Below are 26,499 nucleotides of genomic sequence, written 5' to 3' on the forward strand. Positions count from 1 at the left end.
GTCTGGTGATCCTGGACAGGAGGCAAGGAAGACTGCCCACATGGCTCTACCACCGCCAGACCAGATCACCAGCACTTGCTCACGAGGCAAAAGCAGACCAAGACAGAGGGTTGCAGAACGTGCTCTGGAGTGACACTTTTATACCCGACGTGTCCTGCAGCACACTAGGTCTAAAACAGTGGCCACCAACCAAATTACAGAAAGATCTGAGGGCTGCTTCTCTCTCAACAGTTTGCACCACAGTATGACTACCAATGTACAAAGTATGCCTTGTGTTGGTTGTAAATGGAGTTTGTGCATTTCAATTGTCACTTTTCTGGTAAAATGCCCAGAAGTGAAGTCCTGATCCTTTTCCAGCTGGGATGGTTTTGCTGAGAAAAATGTCAGTTAAAAAAGCCCTGGTCTATCAGTGCTGACATGAGATGTGTGCCACTTCTGCACCTTGGTCGTTGTAGCAGTTACAAACCATCCAGGGGAAAGCAGCTCCAAAGAAAAACAAATATTTTTTCCAAGTGCAACTTGCATTCTTCACCATTGCAGCAGAGGGTGTGAGCACCAGCAGGAAACAGTTTCCTGGGCTGAATTCTGCCATTCCCTGGGTTTGGCTTTGGAAAGATGGAGGAGGACCTGAATACAGATTTTTTAAACAAACAAACAAACATAAGCTTCTCTTTTATTCTTCCCCCACCTTGTCACACTTCAAATACTTGCTGCTGCTTTTCTCTCACTTGCGCACTAAAGTCAGGAATATCAAAACCCAACTTTTCTTGCTTCTTTTGGGTATCGCCTTTTTATTTTTTAAGGGGCCACTGCTAGATTCAAAAGACTGCAGTGACGGATTATTTCACAGGACAACCTCATTGCCTGAACTTGAGTCCCTGTCCTTGTTTGTGACAAAAGTCCTGAGCAACATTTCACATGGTTTCATAGAAGCAGAAATCATCATTAAAAAATATCAGAGAGGCTTTCTCTCTGTCAACCTCCTGCCCCCATTTTTACTGGATAAACAAGCTTTCTGTACACACACCCATAAAACTAACAGGCTGAAACCCAACAGTCTGGAACGGGGGTGGGGGTGGGTGGGTTAAGTCTTCCCTGGGACAAAATAAAGAGTGCCTGCAGCAATCTGTCTACAGTGCCTAGGATCTGCAGCGACTTTCCTCAGGCAGGCCTAAACCCTGGTCTTATAAGTTGGGGAGAAAGGGACAGAAAACATGTAGCAGCCTAGCCCACAGTCACAGGGGCTGAAGTCAGAGTGCCAACAAAGCAAGGTAAGAGTGCTGGCCACAGCTTGAGTTCAGCTTCTTAACTCAAGGATTAAGGAAGTTTGCCTGGAGGAAAATATAAACATTGGATCCAACAATAACAAAAGTGAAGCGATCAGGACATCTTTTTTCCCCTGGCTGCAGTCCCCACTGTTTGGTCATCAGCACAAGGGGAAAAGTGAACTCCTTTGTGGGGGAGGAATGAAAGCCACTGCCTCTGTGAAGGCAAGGAACGTGGGACTGAAGGACCACTTCACATCTGGAGAGAGGAACTCCCTTAGTCAGTCTTGCTTAAGCTCCAGGACATGAAGGGGGGGGGGATGTCCTCCCATCACAATCCGAGAACCTGTTGTGGCACTTCTACAGGGCTCAGGCAAAGATAGTCTCCTCTCGTCGCTTCTTGGTGAGGATGGTTCCTGGCTTGTGCTGGGCATCTGGGTGGTTGGCCAACTCGGGTGGGCAGGAGGATACTGGGCTCTCAAGGATGGCCTGCTTGAGGTCATAGAAGACAGCGGAGTCCTCCTTGGTGACAAACGAGATAGCCACACCACTCTTGCCAGCTCTTCCTGTTCGACCAATGCGATGGATATAATCTGCAAGAACGGAAGGAGAGCAGAATGAGAAACAAAGATGCACATCACAGCTGGCTAAGAGCCACACAGTGCCAGATACAGACAGAACCTAGTCACCACTTAACAGTCACACAGAATACAGGTTATAGCAGAAGTCTTTATCAGATAGGGATTTGACAGCATTCAAACCATTTCATATACATTGTCAGTCATCATTAATTATCACAGTCCAGTAAGGTAGGGCTGTATTATTATTCCCGTGTTACAAATGGGACTGAGAGAGTGGATTGTCTGTGGCCATCTAAAAAGTTCTTGGCTGAAACTCGTTTCAAGTGTTCTACACCAGCTCTCAGTGCTGGGGAACAGATCTCTCTGTTCTTTGATAACCCAAGTCACTCTGGGATCTAACAGAGGCGACACATTTAGTTGAGTAGCTAGCAGCATGCACACAGGATCTCATCTCACTTCTAAGCATCAATTCAGCAGGCAGGACTACAACAGTTATGCCTCACAGAAGGGGGGGGGTGCCTAAAAGATTTCCAAGGCAATGGAGGTGACTAAGGATATCATCTCACCTTCTATGTTCTTAGCCATGTCATAGTTCACCACCATGGACACGTCCTGGATGTCAATACCACGTCCAGCCACATCTGTGGCAACTAGGATGTCCTTGGCACCAGCCTTCAAGTTGGAGAGTGCAAATTCTCGCTGCTCCTGACCTTTGCCACCATGAAGGGTGCAGGCATTGTACTGCAGAAACAGGGAGGATGACAAGTTAGACTGGGAGACAGCTGGCTGGGATGGGGTTAGGCAGGCAGAGACTGGCAGGAGTTCCTTCCAGAGGCAAAGCTAGTCAGGAATTTCAACCGGGCGCAGCAGAGTGGTCTACCATTCTCAAGGACCTCAGTGGCGCTCTCACAAGACAGACAATGTTGATTACATTGCAGGATACTAAAGGGGAAACTGCCAAACCAAGAACGGACAAGTAGCAGTAATGGTTCCCGAGCTGCTATGAGCTCAACAGCCGTACCTGCCATTTTGCCTGTTTACTGTGAGGGAGGTCAGAGATCGCTCCTTAGCATGAAACAGGGATTGTATATTCAAGGAATTCAGATGCTTCAAAAGATGGGGAGGTAAACCCTACACGGGCCTTTGGTACCTCCATAAACGGCTTTGTATTTCATCAGAAGGACGACCACTTACCCCCATCTTCTCCAGAGATTTGGCCAGTACATCACAGCCCTTCTTCTGGTTGACAAAGATAATAATAGGTGGATCAAAGCCCTGCTCCAAAATAGCCAGCAACTTCTTCCTGTGCAGGGAGAGGAAGGAATATGAGGAATAAGCAAATATGTGGGCAACAGGGATGCCGGGCCCAAAGATGCCCATCAAGTAGAGATGTTCCCCACTATGCCTAGAAGTAATGATCTCTCACCCCATACTAAAGACTTTCCTCATCTTTACAATACCCTTTGGGATAATTTAATGCTCTGCTGTTCAGAAACAAGCGGAGACAATACCCACCACCCAAAGCCACAATGCTGCCTGGAACTTCCATTTGGCCCGGCACCATCTTTAAATGATCTGGGGAGAGGGAGGCCTATGCTGAACCATATCCTGTGGCCCATCTGTATCTCTGATCCATGTGCCATGGTGTGCACTCACATGAAGTCATACAGACACTGTTCTCCTGACCCTCTAGCCTCCCACACGCACAACCTTGTTGCTCTTCATGCTGCCCAAGCCATCAGTATTTTAGTCTTCCTGATAACATGACTCCTCTTAGCCTGATCTGGGAACGGGGTCATATCCTGAGCCATACGGAATTCCAAAGGGAAGCACAGGAATCCCATTCCACAGATCCCACTCAGGTTATCCCACTACAGTACAAGCCCCCGTTGTGCTGGGAGAGCCCTATTCTATAACCAGGGCTATGCAGATGCGACCAATGCTGGGAGAACGCAAAAAACACTCTTAACGCTATACTAGATTTAAAACTGCCTAAGCACAGGACACATTTTTGGAGGGCAGCCCTGTTAATCAAACAGCCAAGTTAATCCAAGTTGTACCTCTGCCCTCCTCCAAGAGGACCCACATTACAGCTCCCAAAAGGACTCCCCCCCCCTCACTGTCATGCCTGAACTAGGCAAATCAAACTCCCACTGTCCCCCCCATAATAAGCCGCCAAATCAATCCATACCTCTTCTCCGATTCTGACATGAGGAAGACCTTCTGCTCCACACGCTCGTGCGGTTTCCCAGCTGAGCCAATGTAGACCACGGCGGGTCGGCGCAGATAACTGCGGGCCAGGCGCTCCACAGCAGGTGGCATGGTGGCTGTGAACATCACCGTCTGCCAGGGATGCAAAAACAAAATGAGAGGGATCCCTGCCTCTCCTCCCACGGGGCAGGGGGGCTCCCCCAGTACCCCTGGTAAGTGGAGGAGTGGCGCATGTACGGCTTACGGCAGATCTTGTGGGGAATGCATAGATTTTAAGAATTCCCACTTAGGCTCTCTTTTCTCAGGAGATTCCCTCCAGCTATCACCAGCCTCCACACATCCGGTTAAGAAAGACATGTTCGCGTAAAAGGGAATCCAGTTTTTTCTCTCTTGAAATCCTTAATCTCCCTGTGCCTGTTATCCCACCATTTCATCTCTCCCAGCTGCTAAGCGACGAGTTCTCTTTTCTGCCCCAAATGTGGCCAGCTTTAATTTGATCTTTGTTCTGCTTTCCTCTTTCTCAATTAAACTATGATCTGAGGAACTCATTTCTCCTCTTTCCATCTAGCTTCCTCTTAACTTGTTCTTTACTAGTGAATGTGATTCTGAACTTTGGAACAGAATCTGGCTTCCTGAAAACCATAGTCCACAATTATAAAAGCACCCCCCCCCCCCAAATCATGTTTTGACCAACTTGGATTAAGAGACTAATTTTTGTACCAGACATAGAAAAGTGCCAATCAACCTGAACCCAGGGACTTTGCTTTTTGCCAGTCAAAGGACTGGATGAGCGCTGAGCCCCACTGACCTGTCGGTATTTGTGCTTGCCCGATTCAAAATTGGCCAGCATCTTCTCAGGGTCCTCAGCCTCATCAGTGTCAGGTTTCTGGTTGGTGACAGGCATGTGTTCCAAGATCTTCTGCACATCAGGCTCAAAGCCCATGTCAATCATGCGGTCGGCCTCATCCAATACCACATAGGTGCAGCGGCTCAACACGAGGTAACGGTTCTCCAGCACATCAATGAGACGGCCAGGAGTGGCGATAACAATCTGCAGCATTGGGATAGAAAAAACAGGTTTTAGGAGGCAGAAGTGAACTTACGTTTGCCCTTGTAACCACAGTCTATTATTCTTCCCTTTCCCCACCCATAAAGCAAACATATTTGCTATAGCCCTACCCAAGCAGAAAACCGAGCTTGATTATGCAGTGAAAGACAACTAAGGTTAAAATTTACCATTCCTACAGCACACTTTCAGTGTACAAGGTCAGCCTTGATGCCTGGAAAGGGAGCAGAGTCCGTCCTGATATTTGAGGTCAATCACCCCTCCTTACCTCACAGCCCATGCGCAGCCGGAAGCCTTGGTCCTCACGAGAGATGCCACCAATAACAGCCACTGTGCGGATTCCCAGAGGCTTTCCAAATTTGATGGTCTCTTCCTCGATCTGCTGAGCCAACTCACGGGTGGGGGCCAGGATGATGGCGTAAGGGCCCTGATCTGACTCCTCAATCCTGAAATCGAGAAAACTCAAGAGGAACAATGTGGAACGGCTCCTTCTATAGCCTAAGAGACTCCACAGGTTCCCATCCAGAGAGTTCCTAGCACTTATAAAATTAAGGGGTGACTTCAGATGCTTATGTGTGTCTGTGTGTCCGTGTGACTAGGATCTAGCTAACAAGCACAGCAGAGTGACACTGGGGGTCTGTATAAGCCCAGAGGCTTCTGACTAGGGCACCACCTGGTAGGCGGGCCCAATGAACTCAATAGGTTCCAAGTGAACCAGGTTCTTTACGAGGCAAATGCTGACTTGGGTCAAAATAATATAACAAACAAGACAACGGTGTAATGTAACCAGCAAAACAATAAAACAATAAATCACCGTGTATGAGTATACAATATAAGCAAATATTTATATATAATGCTTTTGAAATTAAATTGTCAGCAAAATTACAACTATAACAAATTAAATGCAATCTTAGGCTTGACAGTACATATGAGACACTACAGTATAATTTTAGACAAACAACGGATATCTAGTATAAGTCCGTTTACGAATCCTTCTTCAGGTTTGTCGTCTGTTTTCTTATCTTCAATCAAATAAAGTGCTGCAAGCTGCAATGAAGTGTAACATGCTTAATACTAACAAAAAACATAAAATTTACTCAAATATACAAGGAGGATTTACAATTTATAAACTCACCATTATTTCACAATGTAAATTTCATATACAGTTTTTTGTACGTTTTCACGCTTAATCTAAAGGAAAGCAGACAAGCACAATGAATATTCTACAGTCCATCAGTGACACATATACAGGAATAATTTCAAGAAAAATAATTATTTCAAAATTTACCAACCTGGTGACTGGGGAGCTCCTATCATGCTCTCATGTGACAGAGTCTACAATGTGATATTTGGCTCAGCTACCCTCAGTGTGGCACAATGTCTCAATGGAAAATTTGTAGGATCCAACAGGTGTGATGTTTTAAGATGGCATTTTTATCTTAAAGGTACCCTGACCATTTACAGAAAGGAACTCAAATCAAGTTCCTGATTTAATCCTGATGGAATCAGTGTATGTAGTCTGAAAATAAGTTCAGCTTCTTTCTGTAGTAAAACCCGGGATATGTCTACTTGATTGTAGGATTGTGATCTATAATGAAACAATACCATAAATTTGAAATCTTCTGGTTTGTGTGCTGCAGTTTTGAAATGGGCAACCATTGGAGCAGACTCCACCTGGTTCCTAATGCGAGATAGATGTTCCTGTATACGGATTTTTATAGGTCTTGTACTGATTCCTATGTAGACCAATTTACACACACATACACAGGCATATACTACATTAGAGGTATTACAATTACTGAAGTGATTAATCTTCACTTGCTCTGTACTAGTAGGATGCTGAAAGACAGAGCCTACAATAGATAGTGGACATACATTACAACTTTTCCCACATTTAAAGTGTCCCACTCTGACTGGAACTGTATTGGAATGTCTACTTATATCAGAATGGACCAAAACATCTCCTAAATTTCTGGTTCTTCTAAAACCTATTACAGGAGTCAGGGAGCATCCTGGAACCTCACTAAGTAAATGCCAGTGTTTTAATATAATGTTTTTAATAGGTTTTGCTAAGAGGTTGTATTGAAAAGCACACTGAATGCGATTGCTCTCTATTTTGGTTTTGTTCTGTAATAAGGACATTCTATTTACTTTATTGGCTCTAGAGTAGGCAGAATAGACTATGTGTTCTGGGTACCCTCTGTCTAAAAATTGACCCATCATTTTCTTAGAGTCCTGCTCATAGTCAGAGCAAAGTGTGGAATTTCTTTTAAGTCTCAATAATTGTCCATATGGTATGTTGTTACGTAATTGGGGTGAGTGATAAGAATCATATTTTAAGAATGAGTTCTTGTCAGAGCTCTTACAAAACGACTTGAAATATAGTGTTCTATTATCACTGATGGTAATGAGCACATCTAAAAAGTTAATGTGATGATGATGATGATGTTCAGTAAACTTAATAGTGGCATGTAATGAATTTAGCCATACACAGAATTGCTGGAATTTACTTTCATCTCTAAACAGACAGATAATGTCGTCAATATATCTTTTCCAAAATTGATTTGAGTTCCTTTCTGTAAATGGTCAGGGTACCTTTAAGATAAAAATGCCATCTTAAAACATCGCACCTGTTGGATCCTACAAATTTTCCATTGAGACATTGTGCCACACTGAGGGTAGCTGAGCCAAATATCACATTGTAGACTCTGTCACATGAGAGCATGATAGGAGCTCCCCAGTCACCAGGTTGGTAAATTTTGAAATAATTATTTTTCTTGAAATTATTCCTGTATATGTGTCACTGATGGACTGTAGAATATTCATTGTGCTTGTCTGCTTTCCTTTAGATTAAGCGTGAAAACGTACAAAAAACTGTATATGAAATTTACATTGTGAAATAATGGTGAGTTTATAAATTGTAAATCCTCCTTGTATATTTGAGTAAATTTTATGTTTTTTGTTAGTATTAAGCATGTTACACTTCATTGCAGCTTGCAGCACTTTATTTGATTGAAGATAAGAAAACAGACGACAAACCTGAAGAAGGATTCGTAAACGGACTTATACTAGATATCCGTTGTTTGTCTAAAATTATACTGTAGTGTCTCATATGTACTGTCAAGCCTAAGATTGCATTTAATTTGTTATAGTTGTAATTTTGCTGACAATTTAATTTCAAAAGCATTATATATAAATATTTGCTTATATTGTATACTCATACACGGTGATTTATTGTTTTATTGTTTTTTTGGGTCAAAATAAAGCAAGGTACTCTCCATGTGGTCACTGCAGGGCACACAAGAGAAAGAAAAGTCGCAGCATAGTGGATAGCTCTCTCCATCATGCTCTGCTCGCTAGCTTCCCAAGGGGTATATGGTTGGATGGCAGACCACACCAACCTTGGTATGATCCAGGACAGCTATTCTTAGGTTCATACCATTCCTTGGCTGTGGCCCCTTCCTCAATCAATGCTACTATGTGGGCGCCTCACTCACAAGTTTTAAATAAACACATACCCTGACTCTCACCCGATTCAGCAGTGGATCACAGGAATAAGACCCAAGTGCAAGCCTGAGTTCTGCCAGCGCACACATGACCAGACCTTGCCAGGAGGAGGCTATCCTCCTCTCCAAGACGCCCTCTCAGGGTACCTGAATTGCCCTGCCGACATAAGACTGTCCCGGCCGCTATCTTACCTGTCGATCTTGGGCAGGGTGGTGATCCATACCAGCAGTGGGATAAGGAAGGCAGCGGTTTTACCACTGCCGGTCTCGGCCACACCAATGATATCACGGTTCTGCAGACCAATAGGGATGGCTTGACGCTGGATAGGAGTAGGTTCCTATGTGGACCAAGGGACAAAACCTGTGAGGATGGTGCTGAACTTCTAGAGACCTCTCGGGAGTTCAAGGAGACAGTAACAGACTGCAATAATCTCTGGCTCTGAGCTGTCCCCATATCCACTAGACAATTTGTCCTTGCAAGAACAGGTCTGATCACCCCAAAGCCCTGATTCTCAACCTTCCCCAAGACAAAGAAGAAGAAGAAGAGATTGGATTTATACCCCCCCTTCACTTGGAGTCTCAGAGCGGCTTACAAACTTCTCTCCCTTCCCCTCCCCACAACAGACACCCTGTGAGGTGGGTGGGGCTGAGAGAGCTCTGACACAAACTGCTCTTTTTCAAGGACAGCTGTGCCAGAGCTTGTGACTGACCCAAGGTCATATCAGCAGGTGCAAGTGGAGGAGTGGGGACTCAAACCCGGTTCTCCCAGATTAGAGTCCGCGCACTTAACCACTACACCAAACTGGCTCTCTGTTCCTCCAAACAGTTATGCAAGGTCCAGCAGTAAGTCAGACTGCATGACAGGGGATTAATGACTTGGCCTCACCTTGTAGCCGCATTTGTCGATAACCTCCAAGATGTGAGGGGGCAGTGAGGAGTCCTTCCAGGAACGGATGGGGTTGGGGATCTTGCCCCCCTTGGTTGTGATGCTGTAATCCTCCCGGAAAATTCGCCAGTCCCTGTCCGTCATCTCATCCAGCTTCTTTTGAGACCAGTGCCGATCATCCCAGCGCTGCTTGGCCTCCTTTTTACGCAGCTTGCGCAGACGTGCCCTGCGAAGTGGGGAAAAACACACACGGAGAAGTCAGAAGAGCCAGTGGCAGTGATTGCCAGTGGCCAAAACCATTGGATGAACAGGCAGCGAGCCAACAGAGGGCACTTTCTGTTTAACTATGAAAGGACAGATGCAGGAAACCTGCTTTACTGCAAACCATGATTGTATCAAGAACATGGGAGTTCACTTCCAGGATATTTAGTACATTCACATTTTGTTTTCAAAGCAGTAAGTTTCCAGCCCTTATCATTGTGAAGATGTCTGGTCTGAATGCTAATATAAGAGAAGAGTGGCTGGGATTTTCCATAAGCAGAAAAAAGATGTTTGACCATCACAACTTGCTAAGTATTACTGTTCTCCAATTCCTCATCCTCTTCCATTACTGCACTACTTTGCAAGGATTCCTATTAACACCCTTACCCTGGTAGGCAATTTATGCCTTCCTTGCTGGATACTGAAAGGCACATGAGGCTAATACATCCAACAAATCATATAAAGCTTGTGCATGTTAAAAGGTAAAGGTAAAGATTCCCTTGCTCGAAAGCCAGTCGAATCCGACTCTAGGGTTGCAGTGCTCATCTCCGTTTCAAAGCCAAAGAGAGCCAGCGTTGTCCGAAGACATTTCCGTGGTCATGTGGCCGGCATGACTAAACACCAAGGTGCACGGAACGCTGTTACCTTCCCACTGTAGTGGTACCTATTTATCTACTTGCAATTTCTTGCTTTCGAACTGCTAGGTTGGCAGGAGCTGGAACTAGAGACGGGAGCTCACTCCGTCATGCGGCACACTCAGGTCTCGGACTGCTGAACTACCGACCTTCCAGAGCCTGCAGTTCAGCGTCTTAAGCACTTGTGCCACCGCAGCTCCCTTGTGCATGTTAGTAATATGCATAACTTATTTTTCTCATCATGAGCATCCAGAATGTTGGTTGCTGATCTGCAGTGAACTAAGACAGATACGACAACATGGAACACTTCCACAGTACAGAAAAGCCAGAAAAGCCACACTGATGTCAGGCGAACCTTCCAATCCCCACGAACTGTGAACCCCACCAAAACCGTCCTCTCCCTTCCACTCTGAAACTTACTCCTCTTGCTCTTTCTCCTCCAGTGTGCGCCGCTTCTCCATCAGGTCTCCATAGAAGCGGGACTGTTCCCGTTTCTGCTGTTTTAAATCGATGCCAGCAATAAAGCCACGCCCCAGCAGCTGAACCTGGTGTCGCTCCTTGTACCTGAGGAACAGAGAGTCCAGTAGTTGTGACACAGCTTGAGGGGCAATGTGGCCTCTTCTACAAAGAATCTGATAGACGTCTGTGAATCCCAAGTACCCTTTTTATTTAAAAAAAAAACAAGCTTTGAGCCCTCAAGCTGAAAGACTGTATGAGTGACTTTAGAATGAAACAAAGTAAGGTGGCCAGTAGGACTGTCTCAGTTGACATTGGCACGCCTAGAATATTAGCATGGTAGGCAGCTCTCTTTTTGGTCCCTCCCTAATAAAAGAAAGTAGAACAAAACAAGTCAATAACTAAAAACAAATTGTCCAATCCAAATAAAGCATAAAGGAAAAAACAATTTTTATAAACCGGCACATCATTTTTTAAAAGTGCCAAATCCTGGATTCTGAGTAATCTTTTCCTCAGAGAGCTTGGCGTATCCCAGTTCTTTTGCATCACACCCCGATAAGGAAATTGGGCATTTAGACCTTCCCTGGAGAAATGATGCTGTGGAACAGGGGCTGTGAAACAACTGGCCTCTTTCTGGATCTCCTTCCCAAAGAGATACTCACAAAGGATTATAGTCAATGGAAGTGTCCTCTGAAGCATCCCACTCAAAGACAAACTTGCGGTCATTCAGGTGCCGGGTGCGCCTCCGCTTTTTGACCCCACCCAAGTACCGCTCCTGGCAAGGGAAGAAGGGGACAACAGTGGAACAATGCTTATTCCTTATGCAGTCAATCTATACCCTGACATTCTCTCTCAGGTTGAAATGCAAGACAGCTAACACCATCAACAATCCCAGACTCACAGCCAGTACACTGCACCAGCTCTCAATTTGCTTCACTTCTTTTGGGTTCATCTCCAACTCAACATTTGTCCCTAGTCTCAAGTCCCTTTTAATACGTTATACAAGTATGCTCTGAAAGAGCCTACCAGCACAAGAGCTTGTAAACTGAGGACCCCTCATAATGGATGGCCTGTCCTCCAGGCAGCCCAGTAAATCCCTGCCCCCCCCCAGGGGGCTAGAAAGATAATAAATGGCTTCAGTCAATGAGAGACTATGGAATCTCTTGGGGGGGGGGAGTTAGGTGGAGGGAAAGTCTGTCATTGCCTCAGAGAAACAACAGAGAAACTACCAGGATAATAGTTAAGTAGTTATGCTTTACCAGTTGAAGAAAAAGAACTTTTCCCTTTAGTTCGGTACATAGGGCTCAGGGGGCTACGGAAAGGCAGAACTAGAGCAGGATCTTGTGTTACTTTAGGGAGTCAGTAACTTGCAAGGGGATTGAGGAAAACATGCCAGGAAGCGGAGTTTACACTGTATCAGGATTTTGAGATTTTTGGGTTTAGAGAGAAGTTCCAAGAAAAATCCTTTTTTCCTCTGTCACTGGAACAGCCTGTCATTTCTGTGAAACCATGCACATGTGTAAAATTGTAACTTTTCTAGAGCAGAACTTCTGCTCACCCTCAGCATAAATAGCAGACACCTTGTTACACTCCTTGACTTTTCCACACCACAGCAGAGCACTACTCTGGAGTCCTGTGTCCTAAAGCATGAAGCATTTGGTTCCGAGGAGATGCTTCTGCTGACCTGTTGTTTTGAGAGCTGCGATGCTACTTTCTTCTTCGGTTGTGCATTCCAAAAATATTCAGGGACACCACAAAAAGCTCATTGTAGCAGACCAGCCTTAAGATTGCAAACAGGCTAGCCTTTAGATTGCAGAAATGTGGGGATAAAAGAGGTGCTAATAATGTAATCCACAGATTATGACTAGACTAGGAGTCAGGCTTGTTCAGGGAAGAAATACAGCGAGCTCCAGGAAGGGGCTCCAGGTGAGTGCCCTGGTTGTGGCTGGTGGGGCAAGGGAGGGAAGGGGAAAATAGAGGGAGGCGAGCTATGTTTCTTTCCTTCTGCTTAGCTATATGGCAGGGCTATCTCAAGTCATTTTGCTGCCCCAAGTGGGAAGTATGGGAGGAAAGCCACATGGTAACAGGTATGGTTCCCTCCACCCCTGACTTAACATTTGGGGCTATGCAGCGCCAACTAAGGTAGAAAAGCACCTCCTCCTATGCCACGTTTTCTGGTTTCCAAGGGTCTTGAAGGCGTTTCCATAGCCAGTTACAGTGTTGCCAAATCTCGGAGGGGAAAAACCTGTAGATTTGAGGGGCAGAGCCTGGGGAGGGCAGGATTTGGGGTGGGGAGGGACCTCAGCAGGGTATAATTTATTATTTATTTACTCAAACTTATAATGCCATAGAGTCCACTGCCCAGAGCAGCCATTTTCTGCAGGAGAACTGATCTTGGTCATCTGGAGATCAGTTGTAATAGCTGGAGATCTCTAGGTGCTGCCTGGAGGTTGGCTTATATGGGGAGGGACCTCAGAAGGACATAATGCCACAGAGTCCACTGCCCAAAGCAGCCATTTTCTCCAGGAGAACTGATCTTGGAGATCAGTTGTAACAGCTGGGGATTTCCAGGTGCCGTCTGGAGGTTGGCAATACTTAGGGGAGGGCCAGGGCTGTTGAAGGACTTCAGTGACGTATACTGCCACAGAGCCTCCAAAGCAACCATTTTCTCCATGGGGACTGATCTCTCTAATCTGGAGATCAATTGTAATTCAGGGAGAGGTCCAGGCCTCTCCCCCCCCCTCCATTTAACAGTTTAACCGATTAACACTTCAGCTGACTCCCTGCTAATGCCCCACGGCCTCTTGGGACTCCCAACTTGGCGTTACAGTTGGGACTCCCAACTTGGCGTTACAGTTACAGGGCTTTCTGGAGGATGCTTCAGTCTTAGATTCCTTCCAGTCCGGCTTCCGCCCAGGTCACGGGACTGAGACGGCTTTGGTTGCCCTGACTGACGATCTCCGGAGACATCTGGATCGGGGTGGTGTAGCAGCGCTGGTGTTGTTAGATCTGTCGGCAGCGTTTGACACTGTCGACCACCAGTTGCTGATCCATCGCCTTGCCGACGTGGGGATTCGGGGGCTTGCCTTGCAATGGTTTGCCTCTTTCCTCCAAGGTCGGGGACAAAGGGTGGCTCTCGGGGACCAGCGCTCCCATAGGCACCCCATTGAGTGTGGGGTGCCACAGGGGGCTGTGCTGTCCCCGATGCTATTCAACATCTATATGCGCCCCCTTGCCCAGATTGTCCGGAGTTATGGGTTGGGATGTCATCAATATGCGGATGACACCCAGCTCTATCTGATGCTGGGTGGCCGGTCGAACTCAGGTCCCGATGACCTGCATCGGGCACTTGAAGCTGTGGCTGGTTGGCTCCGACTAAGTCGATTGAAACTAAACCCGGCAAAAACGGAGGTCCTGGGCTTGAGTCGGACCGGGACAGGGTTGGGGTTCCCTCTCCCGACCTTCGATGGGGTGCCTTTGGTGCCTACGTCTGGGGTTAGGAGTCTGGGAGTTCACCTGGACTCCGCCTTAACGATGGAGGTCCAGGTGGCAGCCACTGTCAAGTCCGCCTTTTTCCATCTTCGACGGGCTCGGCAGTTGGCCCCCTACCTGGACCGTGATGATCTAGCCACAGTGATCCATGCGACGGTCACCTCGAGGCTAGACCACTGCAACGCTCTCTACATGGGGCTGCCTTTGTCGCAAATCCGGAGGCTGCAACTGGTGCAGAATGCTGTGGCCAGGCTGTTAATGGGTCTCTCTAGAAGGGACCATATTCAGCCTATGCTGAAAGCGCTGCACTGGTTGCCAATAGCGTACTGGATTCGCTTCAAAGTGCTGGTTCTTACCTATAAAGCCCTATATGGTCTGGGTCCAGCCTACCTGAGGGACCGCCTTTCCCCGTATGTTCCCCCAAGAGCGCTACGGTCTGGGGCCCAAAATTTTCTAACTATACCGGGCCCCAAGGATGCTAAGTTGGCCGTCACGAGGGCTAGGGCTTTCTCGGTGGCGGCCCCCACCTGGTGGAACGAGCTCCCAGAGGAGATCCGGGCCCTGCGGGACCTGGTGCAGTAAGACGGAGCTCTTCCACCAGGCTTTTGATTAGGGGCCGCTGCCGCCCCCCCCTGCTATATTACCATCAATGTGGGGGGGTTGAGGGCCCTAGGAGGGTAGGAGGAACATCTGTTCAACATCTACTATGCAATGCCTACTGGGGGATGTTTGGTTTTTGTGGTTTTGTCCTCTCTGATATTCTGAAATGGATGCTGTAGTTGAGCACTTTATTGTTTGTTTGGGTTTTAAATTGTATATTGCATTTTTGTACTAAAGTATTTGATGTTTTTATGAGTAAGTTTTTATACTATGTAAGCCGCCCTGAGCCCTACGGGGGAGGGCGGGGTATAAATTTAACAAATAAATAAATATAAATAAATAATAAATAATTCCCTTTGCTATGGTTGCAGTAAGGCAAGCTGAGTACTACAACTCCCGAGCTGCAATGCATCAAAAGTGGGGGGTGTAAGAATGGAGGAGCCGGTGGGACAGGCCAACAGGACACCAAGGTAGCTTCCCCAGTGGCCAATGGGAGAGTAAGTGAGTTGTCGCCAGCACAGCTTGGCTTTTCTAGATTACAGATTTCCACAGCTGTTTTCCTCCAGGCGGAAGCCAGTGGGTTAGCACTGCTGGAACACATCAGTTTGGTTTTGTAAATGGCCCAATATGGGGCTTTGTTATGACACGCAATCATAAATCAATCTTTTTCATAATATGTCAAATTGTGATCTGGATGCTTGCTGGGGCATTTTAAAACTGGTTCAAACCTAAGACTAGTGGTGGCCAAGTTGTGCCTACTTCCCCCTGTGAAATCCTGGTGCATCTTGGCCTAGATTTTAAAGAGTCCCCTCCAATCCCAGCCTTCCTGCTTTAACCTGTGGATCTCCATTCACATCAGAAAACAGCGATAAATGGAGGCCCAGGACTTTGCCCAGTCCAGTAAGTGTTACCTTGATGGCATGCAATTCCTTGCTCTTGTCTTTCTCTTCGCGGATCTTCTGCCGCCCCTCCTCATCTTCATTGCCGTTGGTCTCCCGTTCCATGCGTTCCCTCCGCTCACGCCGCTCTCTCTCCTGGGGGTCCTCTGCAAGCAGATAAAAGAGCAAATTGTCAGGGAAGTGGGGCATCCTGGTCTCTCAACTTCAGAACAGGAATTCAACAAAAACTACTCTAGCTGGGTATCTAGTCACCTAGGAGGAGGAGGAGGAGATTGGATTTATACCCCACCCTTCACCCAGTCTCAGAGTGGCATACAAACGCCTTTCCCTTCCCCTCCCCACAACAGGCACCCAGTGAGGTAGGTGGGGCTGAGAGAACTGCTCTTTCAAGAACAGCTCTGACAGAACTATGGCATGCCCAAGATCATCCAGCAGCTGCAAGTGGAAGAGTGGAGAATCAAACCCGGTTCTCCGAGATTAGAGTCCACGCACTTAACCCACTGCACCAAACTGGAAGGAAGTCTTACCAAGCATCTTCCTGCCCATTTCTTGGAACTGCTTTCTTTTTTTCCTCTCATCCTCCAGCAGCCGCTGTCGTTCCTCCACCTCCTGCTGCCGGCGTTTCAAGGCCTCAGCTTCTCGTTCTGCCTTGGAAAGGAATTTGGGCTGCAAGAAACCAGCACAAGCTAGTAAGGCTACAAGTGAACTCTGTGTGCCTCCATTAGGAAAAGTGCTGAACGAAGGGTGTGTGCATATTTGGTAGTCTCTTTGCTGAAACTGCTGAGACACACATGCCAGTTGGCCTCATGCCAGCAGCAGACGGGTTAGCAGGTAGAAGCAGAGAAAAAGGAGAGGTGCCCCATGCTCTCACCTTGGCTTCAGCCTCTTCCTCAGCTTTTTTCTTAGCCAGCAGCTCCTCCAGGGAGAGTGGCTGTGCCTGCAAATAAAAGAGAATGATGCTCAGGATCCTAGAAAAGTCCTCTGCATTCAGGGACTGCTACCACAAAAAGCCATGCCACAGAACTGCAGAGCAGCAAGGCTGACAGGGCACCTGTGCAACTGTTCCCATGCAGCCACTATAATCGAGAAGGCCTCTCCTTTCACCTCACCATGCACACTTCCTAGACGCACAATACCAATAAGAACATAAAGATGGCCGAGAGCACTATTACACAATGGTGTTGAAGCTTCCTAACCAAGAGACAAGATTCCCATCTGAGAGACTTTCATTAATGAGGCTCTCAATTAAGGAAATCAGTGTGATGCGGGAGAGTCAGAGCCTATTCGGACTAGCCTCTAAGCAGTCTGGGTAACTGAGAAGAGCTGCTCTTTCAGCTCAGGTGTCATTTGGTTCTTGTGACAAGAAAGAGAGCAAGTACTGTAGCCCCTGAAAGTACATGCAGCACCTTTTCCCTCTTGCCCCCTGCATCATCCTCTTCATCCTTGCGGGAATCTCTGTCTTTCCTGGATTTGGAGTCCTTGTTGCGACTTGGAGAGATGCTTCTGTTCAAGAGGGAAGTGAGAGTCAAACATGATGCAAACAGCCCATCAACACAGCTCTCCCCAATACTTCCAAACTACTTTCTCAAGAAAGTCAGCAAGCTACTTAATTCCTGGCCTTTGTTAGCAGCACACAAGGGTGACTGAGCCGCACTAAAAACCACACGCGGAGATGAGCAGAAGCTGCCAGAAGGATGCTGGTCAGCTCCCTGTACAGGACGAATGTATTGTGAGAGTACCTGACAGGTGATGGAAAAGCTGGACTAATTTTGTATGGGGAATATCATGCTTTGATCAGCAGCCCACCTTAAGGAATTATGCTGCTAGCAAGGTCAACAACTCTGCAGAGCTACTCACTCTTGGTCAGGGATGATCCTGTTATGGGGCTTGGGCATCCTGGCATTAGCCCAGTTTAGACAAGTCTGACCTGATATCCCAACTGACAAGATCAATCAGATGTGATACATGGCTTCCCAAATACCTGTATGGCACAATATTATTAAAGGGATTCAGAAAGAAATCCTAACCAGGTCTTCTCAAAAGGAAGTCCCATGTAATTCAGTGGTACTTGCTCCCAGTAGTGTTTTCATTCTTCAGGAACCCCAAAAAAGTAGCTAACTCTGCACTGCTGCCCAAATGTTCATGCAACCAAGTGATTTTCTGCAGTGCCCGTGACAACTCTCACACCCCCAGGACTCTCACACCCCAAAAGGACCCTTACTTTTGTAACGTCTGATCCCTACTTGTACACGTGTACATCTCAGCATAGGAGTAGAAATGACAGATGGAGTCTGTATCAAGCTAATATTAGATGGCACTGAGTCAGGCTGAAGCCAGGAGGAATGTTGGGCAGCTCCTCGATCAATCATGCAAAGCCCATCCTAAGAGAGAGTCAGCTGGAGGCCACTTCCCCCAATGACCTCAGAGCCTCCTCCCTGATAATGAACAACACAGGTCTCCACAACAATAAGCAGATTCCAGAAGTCCCTCCCCCCAATCTTATCAACTGGACAGGAAACCTACTGCCCTTCCCCAATCATGTCAAGTGCCCAGCCACAGATACCTACATATCTAACTTCCAAAACTCTCCAAGGGAACATTTTTGGCATGTTTAATGCGAACAAGGAAGATTCTCCCCCACAATGCAAACAAAGACACTCTTTTCAAACCAGCTCATCTCCGGAGAGACTGAATTTTCACCCATCTCACATTCCAGTACCAAGACACCTTTCTCTCCTCACTCTTGGAAAAAGGATACAAAGAGTTACCCCTCAGCCCATTTTTGTAGCCAGTTTGGATTCATCTAGTTACCCCAACTTCCCAGTTGGCCTTCCGTTCCTCTGATCACTCCACAGATCTGCCTTCCTGCACTTTCTTCCCACTGGGTCAATTTCAGCTCCCGAAGTTGCCTCTTTGCCACCAAGGAACCCACCCCCCTTCTCTGCAAGATCAGGTTTCTATGTCTTGTTTCCCCCTTTCAGGTTTTCTCAGTTAAGCAGTTTATTAGGGGATAGGTTGGGGATTCTATCTGTATTTTATCCTGGCATTTCCCCCTTCTGTATACCTCCATTTTATCGCTCAACTCAATTTAGTTTCTTTTCTACTAATTAAATAAAATCCCTTTTCTGTTTAAGAAAGCTTATTCCCCCTCATTCTTTCAGGTGTTGGTCTGAATCTGGACCTTGGTATACACAGGGTTAAAGATCCCAAATAATTTTTACCCCCAAATACACATGTTTTCTCTGTGCTAGCTTTTGCTAGTCACAGACCTTCGCAAATATAGTGATCTGGGTAACAACTCCTTTCAGCTGCCTCATCTATAACACTTGCATCAGGAGAATAGTATTTTACCTGGAGCGTTTCCTGTCTCTTCGGTGCCCATCCTTCTCCCGCTCCCGGTCCTTCTTATTGCGCTCCCGTTCCCTCTCTTTATACCGTCGTTCCCTACAAATGGACAAAGAAATGGCTTGTATGAAGAGCATCACAATTCAATGCATACTGATCAAAGATGCCCACACCCTCATTAGACCAACATAAAATATTGAGTACATTTGTCCTGTCTTAATTCAGTTGGCTATCCCATCCCACCATCGAATTCAAAAAGCCCACACTCCCAATATCACCATATAGGGGTCTGCCCAAACCCACTGAAGCTTAAAATTATAGTAGAAAGGCCCAACAAATGTCATCAGGGAAACATGTTTGCACACTTCTCTGATAGCGCAACAGAAGTGCTGAATTTGCTTTTGAAACTTTTTTGCTCCTAAGAATCTCAGGGTTTTTTGTTTAAAATAAATGCCTAGTCACCAAGACTGCAAATTTGGATCCAACCAGCACCTGCTTCATCTCTGAAACACCTTGCAAAATGAGATTGATTGGGAACATGATCCTTTGTAGATGAGACAGAGATAGATCTATTTCCTATCTGTGCTCTGGATACAGATGTAAAATTTCCTGAAATTTTGAAGCCACAGAAACAAACAATTTGGGGGTGGGTGGGTGGGTGGGAAAACCTGAAATATATGCAACATTTACTTCCTTATTAAAACTAAACTTGTTTTACTGATTTAACATCACAGCATTTGACATATTTATAGAATTTGAAAGGATGAATGTCTTCATTTTTTGTAAGAAAAATTGCAAGTATACTCAATGCCTGAGAAACAGTGGCAAACTGCTGCACCCAATGTTACCTTACGATATGTATCTTAACTTTTGCCGTCTGACAGGTAGCAAAAAAATTGGACATTAGAACATTAACAGTAATAGTTTATTATTATGACTATCCGAGATCAGCAGTCAAGAATATCAATGATACATAATGCACACTGGATGCATAAAATAGATATTCTGTGCAGAAAATATACAATTAAAATAATAAAATCATTAAAACACTAGACCATGTTCTTCTGCCTTGTTAAACATGCCAGAGTGCAGAATCTTGCTACCTTAAAGGTAGTTTCGTTGAAACAATTGGCAAGAAGAAGAGAAGTTTAAAAATAATTTGATCTACCTGGATATTTGGACAGAATTGGGGTAATGTATGTATTCTGAATGACCTGGTAAAACTGGCAATGTAAGAGGGCATGTTCAATTGTTTCTACTATTCTAGACTGACATGGACAGAGATCTGGTACATGTGGGATACGTGGATATCTCCCTTCAAGAAGGGCAGATGGGAGGGCATTAAACCAGGCCAGAGGGAAGGCTCTGTGGTGTTTGGAGAATTCTAATGTATAAAGGTAACTTGTTGGAATGAAATATTTGTCACAGTCGGTCTGTGATGTGTCAACTTGAAGGGCAGTGTCCCATAGTCTGTGTTTCATTAGTGCTCTGGCTCCTTGGTACCCAAGATGCAGTAAAGGAGAAATCTAGTAGTTGCAATTTGTCCTCTATTGCTCTTACCCACCTTGAGTGAAAATTGTCTGGGAGGATTAATGAAGTTAATCTGGGGGGGAAGGGGGGGTTAACTTGAGCCTGAAGCATATAGCTTGGAACCAATCCTGCTTCTACCCTAAGCAGGCCATTGGGTACACAACGAGGTACTCCAAATAAGGATCTGAGGAATTCGGACTGGACTGCTTCTAGTTTACAGTAGTCATTGTACAGACATGTCTATGAACCATACATAAACTGGGGAACTACCTTAACATAAGAACATAAGAGACCCCAATGTTGGATCAGGCCAAAGGCCCATCCAGTCCAACACTCTGTGTCACATAGTGGCCAGAATATACCAATGCCATCAGGAAGTCCACCAGTGGGACGAGGACATTAGAAGCCCTCCCACAGTTGACCCCCCCCAGCACCAAGAAGACAGAGCATCACTTGCCCCAGAGCCCCTTGCCTGAAAGACTTTCTGTGCATATGGTATATGAGAGCCCCCTTTTGTAAAGAAGAATCTTAAAGTTGCTGGAGCCACTCTTTGGCCAGATTCAGTTATATGGGAAAGCTGAGTGTTTGATAAACCTTTTAGAGAAAAAAAGAATTTTGGTCTTTGAAAGATCGATTATTAAATGCTCGTCTTTACAGAAAGCATAAGTCCCCGGTGGGCTCACCTGAGCCCTACTTCGGTGTAAGATAGAATAACCTACATATAATTGTGTGGGGATTGGTCTATCTGCCATATTGGGTGGATGGAAGTTAGGACTGGGTAAGGTCTACACTAGGGATGTGCAAAAAATATAATTGGTATTTTTCGGATTGGGGTTCTTTGGACACTTAAAATTTGGTATTGCCTTGAAAACACAAATTCCAGTATCAGTATTGTATTGGAATTTGGGTAAAATCCAGGAATCCTGAATTTTTCAGCTCCATTATACCCTATGAGGCCATTATAGTCAATGGCAAATCTCCTAGGGTATATTCAGTGAACTGAGGGAGGGGGTTTGAGGTAGAGACACCAAATTTGCAGTGTAGCTGCTGGAGCCTCTCCCGAAAGAACCCCCAAAGTTTCAACAAGATTGGATCAGGGGGTCCAATTCTATGGACACCCAAAGAGGGTCCTCCCATCCTCCATTGTTTCCAATGGGAGAAAAATAGCAAGGCAATACAAACCCAGCAGAATGTCCCAGAGAATCTCTGAAGTAGAAAGTGAAGTGGGAGGGGGGGCATTTTTGCAAGACCAGCAGCAGAACCAGTGTCACTATGGCAGTTCCAAAACCCAACAGGACTAAGGTCAGATCTGAGAATCTCTGAAGTAAGGGGGTCATTTCTGCAAGGACAGCAGAACCAGTGCAATGTACTAGTGCCCAGCAGCAGAACCCAGTGTCAACCTACTGGTGCCCAGCAGCAGAACCTTGGCCTTGATTTACAAATCTAAAATTTGGTAAAGGGGAGATGACAAAGCAAGGGGAGGAAGGCGGCAATGGAGTAAAAAGAGAAGAACATGAGAGATTTGGGCCAGTGTGCCATGTTAGCCAGACTGACAAGCTCCCACAAAGGCCGATATAAATGGACAGGCAATGGTAAGCCAAAATTCAGATGCAGAATGGAGGGGTCACGACAGAGCCACATTTTTAGGGCTGTGGCTCAATAGTTTGCATGGCTCCTTTACAAGTGCCGTGTCCCATAGCTTGCAACCAAACAAATTATGTAAAAGAAGCAGGGTTGATTCCACATGGAGGATTTTCCCCAATTCAGCCACCTGACCTGTGCATTTTTTTTTTCATCTCCACATGACATCATTCAACATTCGTGCACAAGTCGTACACAGCCTGTTCTTTCTGCAAAACCATCCTTTTCTTTAAAAAAAAAAAAAACTGGGAAAAATGTTCTCAGCATGACATTTTCAGAACAATCTTTTTCTTGTTTTCAAAAAAAGAAAGGTATGCCTTGTGCTTGAGTGGAAGGAAATAGTAAATTCCTGCCCAAGGGTGGTTTTTTTGGGGGGAGGGGGATGTCAAGGCAACATCGCAGTGTAGTTAACTAGAGTACTGCAATGCAAAACCAGGGGGAGGGGGAAATGCCACCAGTATGTGCATGGGGGAGTGAACTGGAACCAGCCTACCAATGAAATGGAGCCCAAATATAGGGAAAAGTGTCAAAAGGAACTGGGGGGGGGGTCAAGGCAACAGCACATTGCAGTTACTAGAGTACAGCAATATAAAGCCAGGGAGACTGGTGTGTGTGTGTGTGTGTGGGGGGGGGGGATGAATCAGCACCAGTGTCTTGTTCAGCCTGGCACTGAAATTGAGCCCAAAGAGAGATGGAGAGGGGAAAGAAACCACACTAGTGTCTTGATCAGCACGGCATCAGTGCCCAAATATACAAGAGGAAAATACATTATGTAGTGAGATTGGGGGGAGATCTGTCCCAGCATCTTGTTTAGCACTGCAACTGAAAGAATGCAGGGTTTTCTCCAAAAGGGTTTACAGTTCCACTATTCTTGATCAGTGCTTATGCATGCACCTTCTTTTTTTTAAAGGGAAGGCAGAGAACTATGAGGCCAGTGGGGTGGGTGGGGATGCAGTGCACACCTGGCATGAAAAAAAACCCACAGCTAATAATGATTAAAAAGTGGATTACCCTAAGCTGTCTGGAATCTCCACTGCAAGTGCAATTTGATGAACAATCACAGCAGCAACATGACCACAACAGAAAAACTCCTTTGTGCGGAATCAAGAAGAAGAGAAGAGATTGGAGTTATATCCCACCCTTCACTACCCAAGGGAGTCTCAGAGCAGCTTACAAACTCCTTCCCCTTCCCCTCCCCACAATAGACAGCCTGTGAGGTAGGTGGGGCTGAGAGAGCTCTGACAGAAACTGCTCTTTTTCAAGAACAGCTCTGACAGAACTATGGCTTGACCAAGGTCATCCACCAGGTGCAAGTGGAGGAGTGGGGAATCAAACCCAGGTCTCCCAGATTAGAGTCCGTGCACTTAACCACTACACCAAACTGGCTCAACCCAGGTAAAGTTTACCTCTACATAATTTAAGCAGATCTAAGAAATTAGCTTTTGTTAGTGTACTGTTTGGGATACCTTTTGCACAGATTTTTTTCTTTATTTTAAAGTGCAGAATGTATGTGCAGGCAAGGCGGGATATAAATCGAAATAAATAAATAAATAAATAAAATGTGGATTCTAGTGTGGCTTCTAAGGCATATTACTGCATATACACAAAAACATGCACAATGTCTCCCTAAAGCTCTGCAAGTATCTGATGGGAATGAAACAGACCAGAGCTCCTCAGTGCAGTTGTAGAACATATGACCAGGGCAGCCATGAGAAAATGCAAACAAAACAACCCTGGTTTGAATCAGCCTGGCTTGCAACTATACTTCTGTGCCAAATTGCTTGATTCCATTAGTCACCAAATCATTGCAGCTCAAATTCACCACTAACAGTTACCTCACCACTCAAAGGTGACTGATTTAAAACAGATTGACAAGCTACTTTCTACAACTCGGATAGCACCACTCTAGCATTACCTCTCTGTTGACTTGGATCGGGAGCGGGATCTTGACCTACTGCCTCTCCTCCTCTCACGGGAACGGTGACGCTTCCTGTCCTTGGCAAGAGGAGAACCTTTCCTATCACGATCTCGGTCACGTTCCCGGTCTGGTGAGCGTGAGCGTCTTCGCTCTTCTTTGACGGGTGAAGAATCCCGTTCTCTCTTTTCAACAGTTTCCCCAGCCATCTTGATAGGGACAGCAGTATTAATTTGTGGAAAAGGAAAGATTCCCATCAGAAAACAACAACAACAAAAAGAAAACATTCTGTTTCTGTATAGAAATCTCTCAATAATTCATAGACATAACCCAACAGATCATAGGTCCTCAACCTTTTTTGAGCCTGTGGGGCACCTTTGGAATTCTGACACAGGGTGGTGGGCGCAATCACAAAATGGCTGCCAGAGGAAGTGGAGCCACATATTTATTTATCAAATTTATATCCTGCTCCCTCTCTCCCAAATAGGACTCAGGATAGCTAACAGCATACAGCAGCCAATAAAACATACAGTAAACCATCTTTAAAACATAAAACGATTAAAAATCTATCCCCATTAACATCTATCCACTATCAAGCAGGGTAGGATGCAATGACAGTGAAGAAACAGCTGAAGCATACCAGCTGCCTGGTGGATCACAATCACCCAAAGGAAGCCCCAAAAAGTGCTGCCTTGCATGCCCTGCAGAACCTAGGGAGGTCCCACAATGTACGCACCTCTTCGGGCAGCTGGTTTCACAAGACAGGGGCCACTGCTGAGAAGGCCCTCGCCCTTGTTGACACAAGGCAGACAGTTCATGGACCTTCAATAAATGCCAAGATGAAGATCAGAGAAGACAGGGAGGATCATGCCAGGAGAGGCAATCCCAAAGGGATGAGGGTCGCAAGACGTTTAGAAGAAGCCCAAGTGCAGGGGAGAAGAGGGGTAATAATAAAATACTCTGGGAAAGAGGGGTGAGAGAGAATAAAATAAACACTGTTGTGGCAGCTGCCACTCAAACAATGTTATTTTAATCTGTATAACTGATCACATCTTCAGCAGTCAATTGCAAACCCTACTGGGCAAGAGTCCCACCTTGCCCCACCCACTTTCTAAAACCACTTGGTGGGGAGAAAGAAAGGTACTGGAGAGCACCAACTGCAATAAATAAACTGAACTCCTTCCTCTATAAATGACACACCAGCTATTTTGCAATATTAGAATTTGTTTTTGGAATGTATAAACTAGATTCTCAAGGTAAAATAGGTCCCCCGAGGCATGCCGTCTGCTCCTGCCCCCCATTATCATTCATGTCATGCAAGATAAGTGTATATAAAGAAAGCATATCTAGTGAAGGACTTGCTGGCCATCTGTCCAGGGTTGGGGAAGGCACAGCCTTAGAGCACTCTTCCTGCAGAGCAGAGTGAAAACCATCAGTGCCTCACTCTCCTCCAGGGATGGCAGCCTCCAGGTGGGACCAGGGGACCCCCTGGAATTAAAGCTCATCTCCAGACTACAGAGCTCCATTCCCCTGGAGGAAATGGATGCTTTGGAGGGTGGACTCTATGGTTTTGTAGCCCATTGAGGGGCCTGTCCTCCCCAGGCTCCATCCGCAAATCTCCAGGAGTTTCCCAGCCTGGATCTGGCAACCCCACCCCATCCCCTGCCAGTAGCCAAGGGTGACCTGGCAACCTTACTCTCCCCCCATTAGTAGGATGGAACTGAAGAGAGCTCCATCCAACCCTGAGATTTTCGTTAGATTATAAAGATCGGGAAAAGGAACGCAAATGCTTAATGGGGGGGGGGGGGGGGACACCGGCCTCTTCGGCTCAAGCATGCCAGAAACATCAGCCCCATAATTCCCGATACGAGGGGATTCTCAGTCACCTAGCCAAGAGACAAATGTCCTCTGCACTTGCTGAGAGATACTGTCTACTAGTCTTATCTAATGGAAATATATGGAACAGGTTCCAGAGCGGAGTCCTGGCAAACATTTACCAGGAGGCGATGAGAAAGAATTCAGTCGGAGCCTCCCCCCCGCCCCCGGTTTCTCGCTGAACCGAAACAGTTGCCCCCACCTGCTACAAACCTCTATCTCCCAGTGCTAGCCGACAGTACCAAGGAAAGCAGGGGAGACACCTCACCTGTAACGTTTCCGGACGTCAGCGTCGCTCACTTCTCCCCACAACCGCCGCCATCTTAGTGGCGCAA

The 26,499-nt window shown here is 46.1% G+C and overlaps 1 protein-coding gene across 2 annotated transcripts; it reads right to left on the reverse strand.

Moving 5' to 3' along the window:
• Positions 1-770: 770 nt before the first annotated feature.
• Positions 771-26,499, reverse strand: DDX23 (DEAD-box helicase 23). 2 transcript variants are annotated; one of them, XM_015423713.1, is made up of 18 exons: positions 26,433-26,491; positions 25,026-25,111; positions 24,290-24,498; positions 19,210-19,302; positions 17,265-17,361; positions 16,730-16,795; positions 16,386-16,524; positions 15,871-16,004; positions 11,530-11,642; positions 10,832-10,975; positions 9,516-9,741; positions 8,822-8,967; positions 5,392-5,569; positions 4,866-5,108; positions 4,038-4,189; positions 3,041-3,149; positions 2,413-2,587; positions 771-1,858 (listed from the first exon to the last, which is right to left on the reverse strand). In XM_015423713.1, exons 3-18 carry the CDS (start codon positions 24,496-24,498, stop codon positions 1,635-1,637), a joined length of 2,448 nt encoding a protein of 815 aa, XP_015279199.1. In that variant the 5' UTR covers positions 25,026-25,111; positions 26,433-26,491; the 3' UTR covers positions 771-1,634. The 2 variants fall into 2 exon arrangements, with proteins under 2 accessions (XP_015279199.1, XP_015279198.1); XM_015423712.1 differs by lacking the exon at positions 25,026-25,111 and having other exon boundaries at positions 26,433-26,499.

This window comes from Gekko japonicus, unplaced genomic scaffold, assembly GCF_001447785.1.
Source record: "Gekko japonicus isolate JY-2015 unplaced genomic scaffold, Gekko_japonicus_V1.1 scaffold33, whole genome shotgun sequence".
In the NCBI taxonomy this organism is placed as follows: Eukaryota; Metazoa; Chordata; class Lepidosauria; order Squamata; family Gekkonidae; genus Gekko; species Gekko japonicus.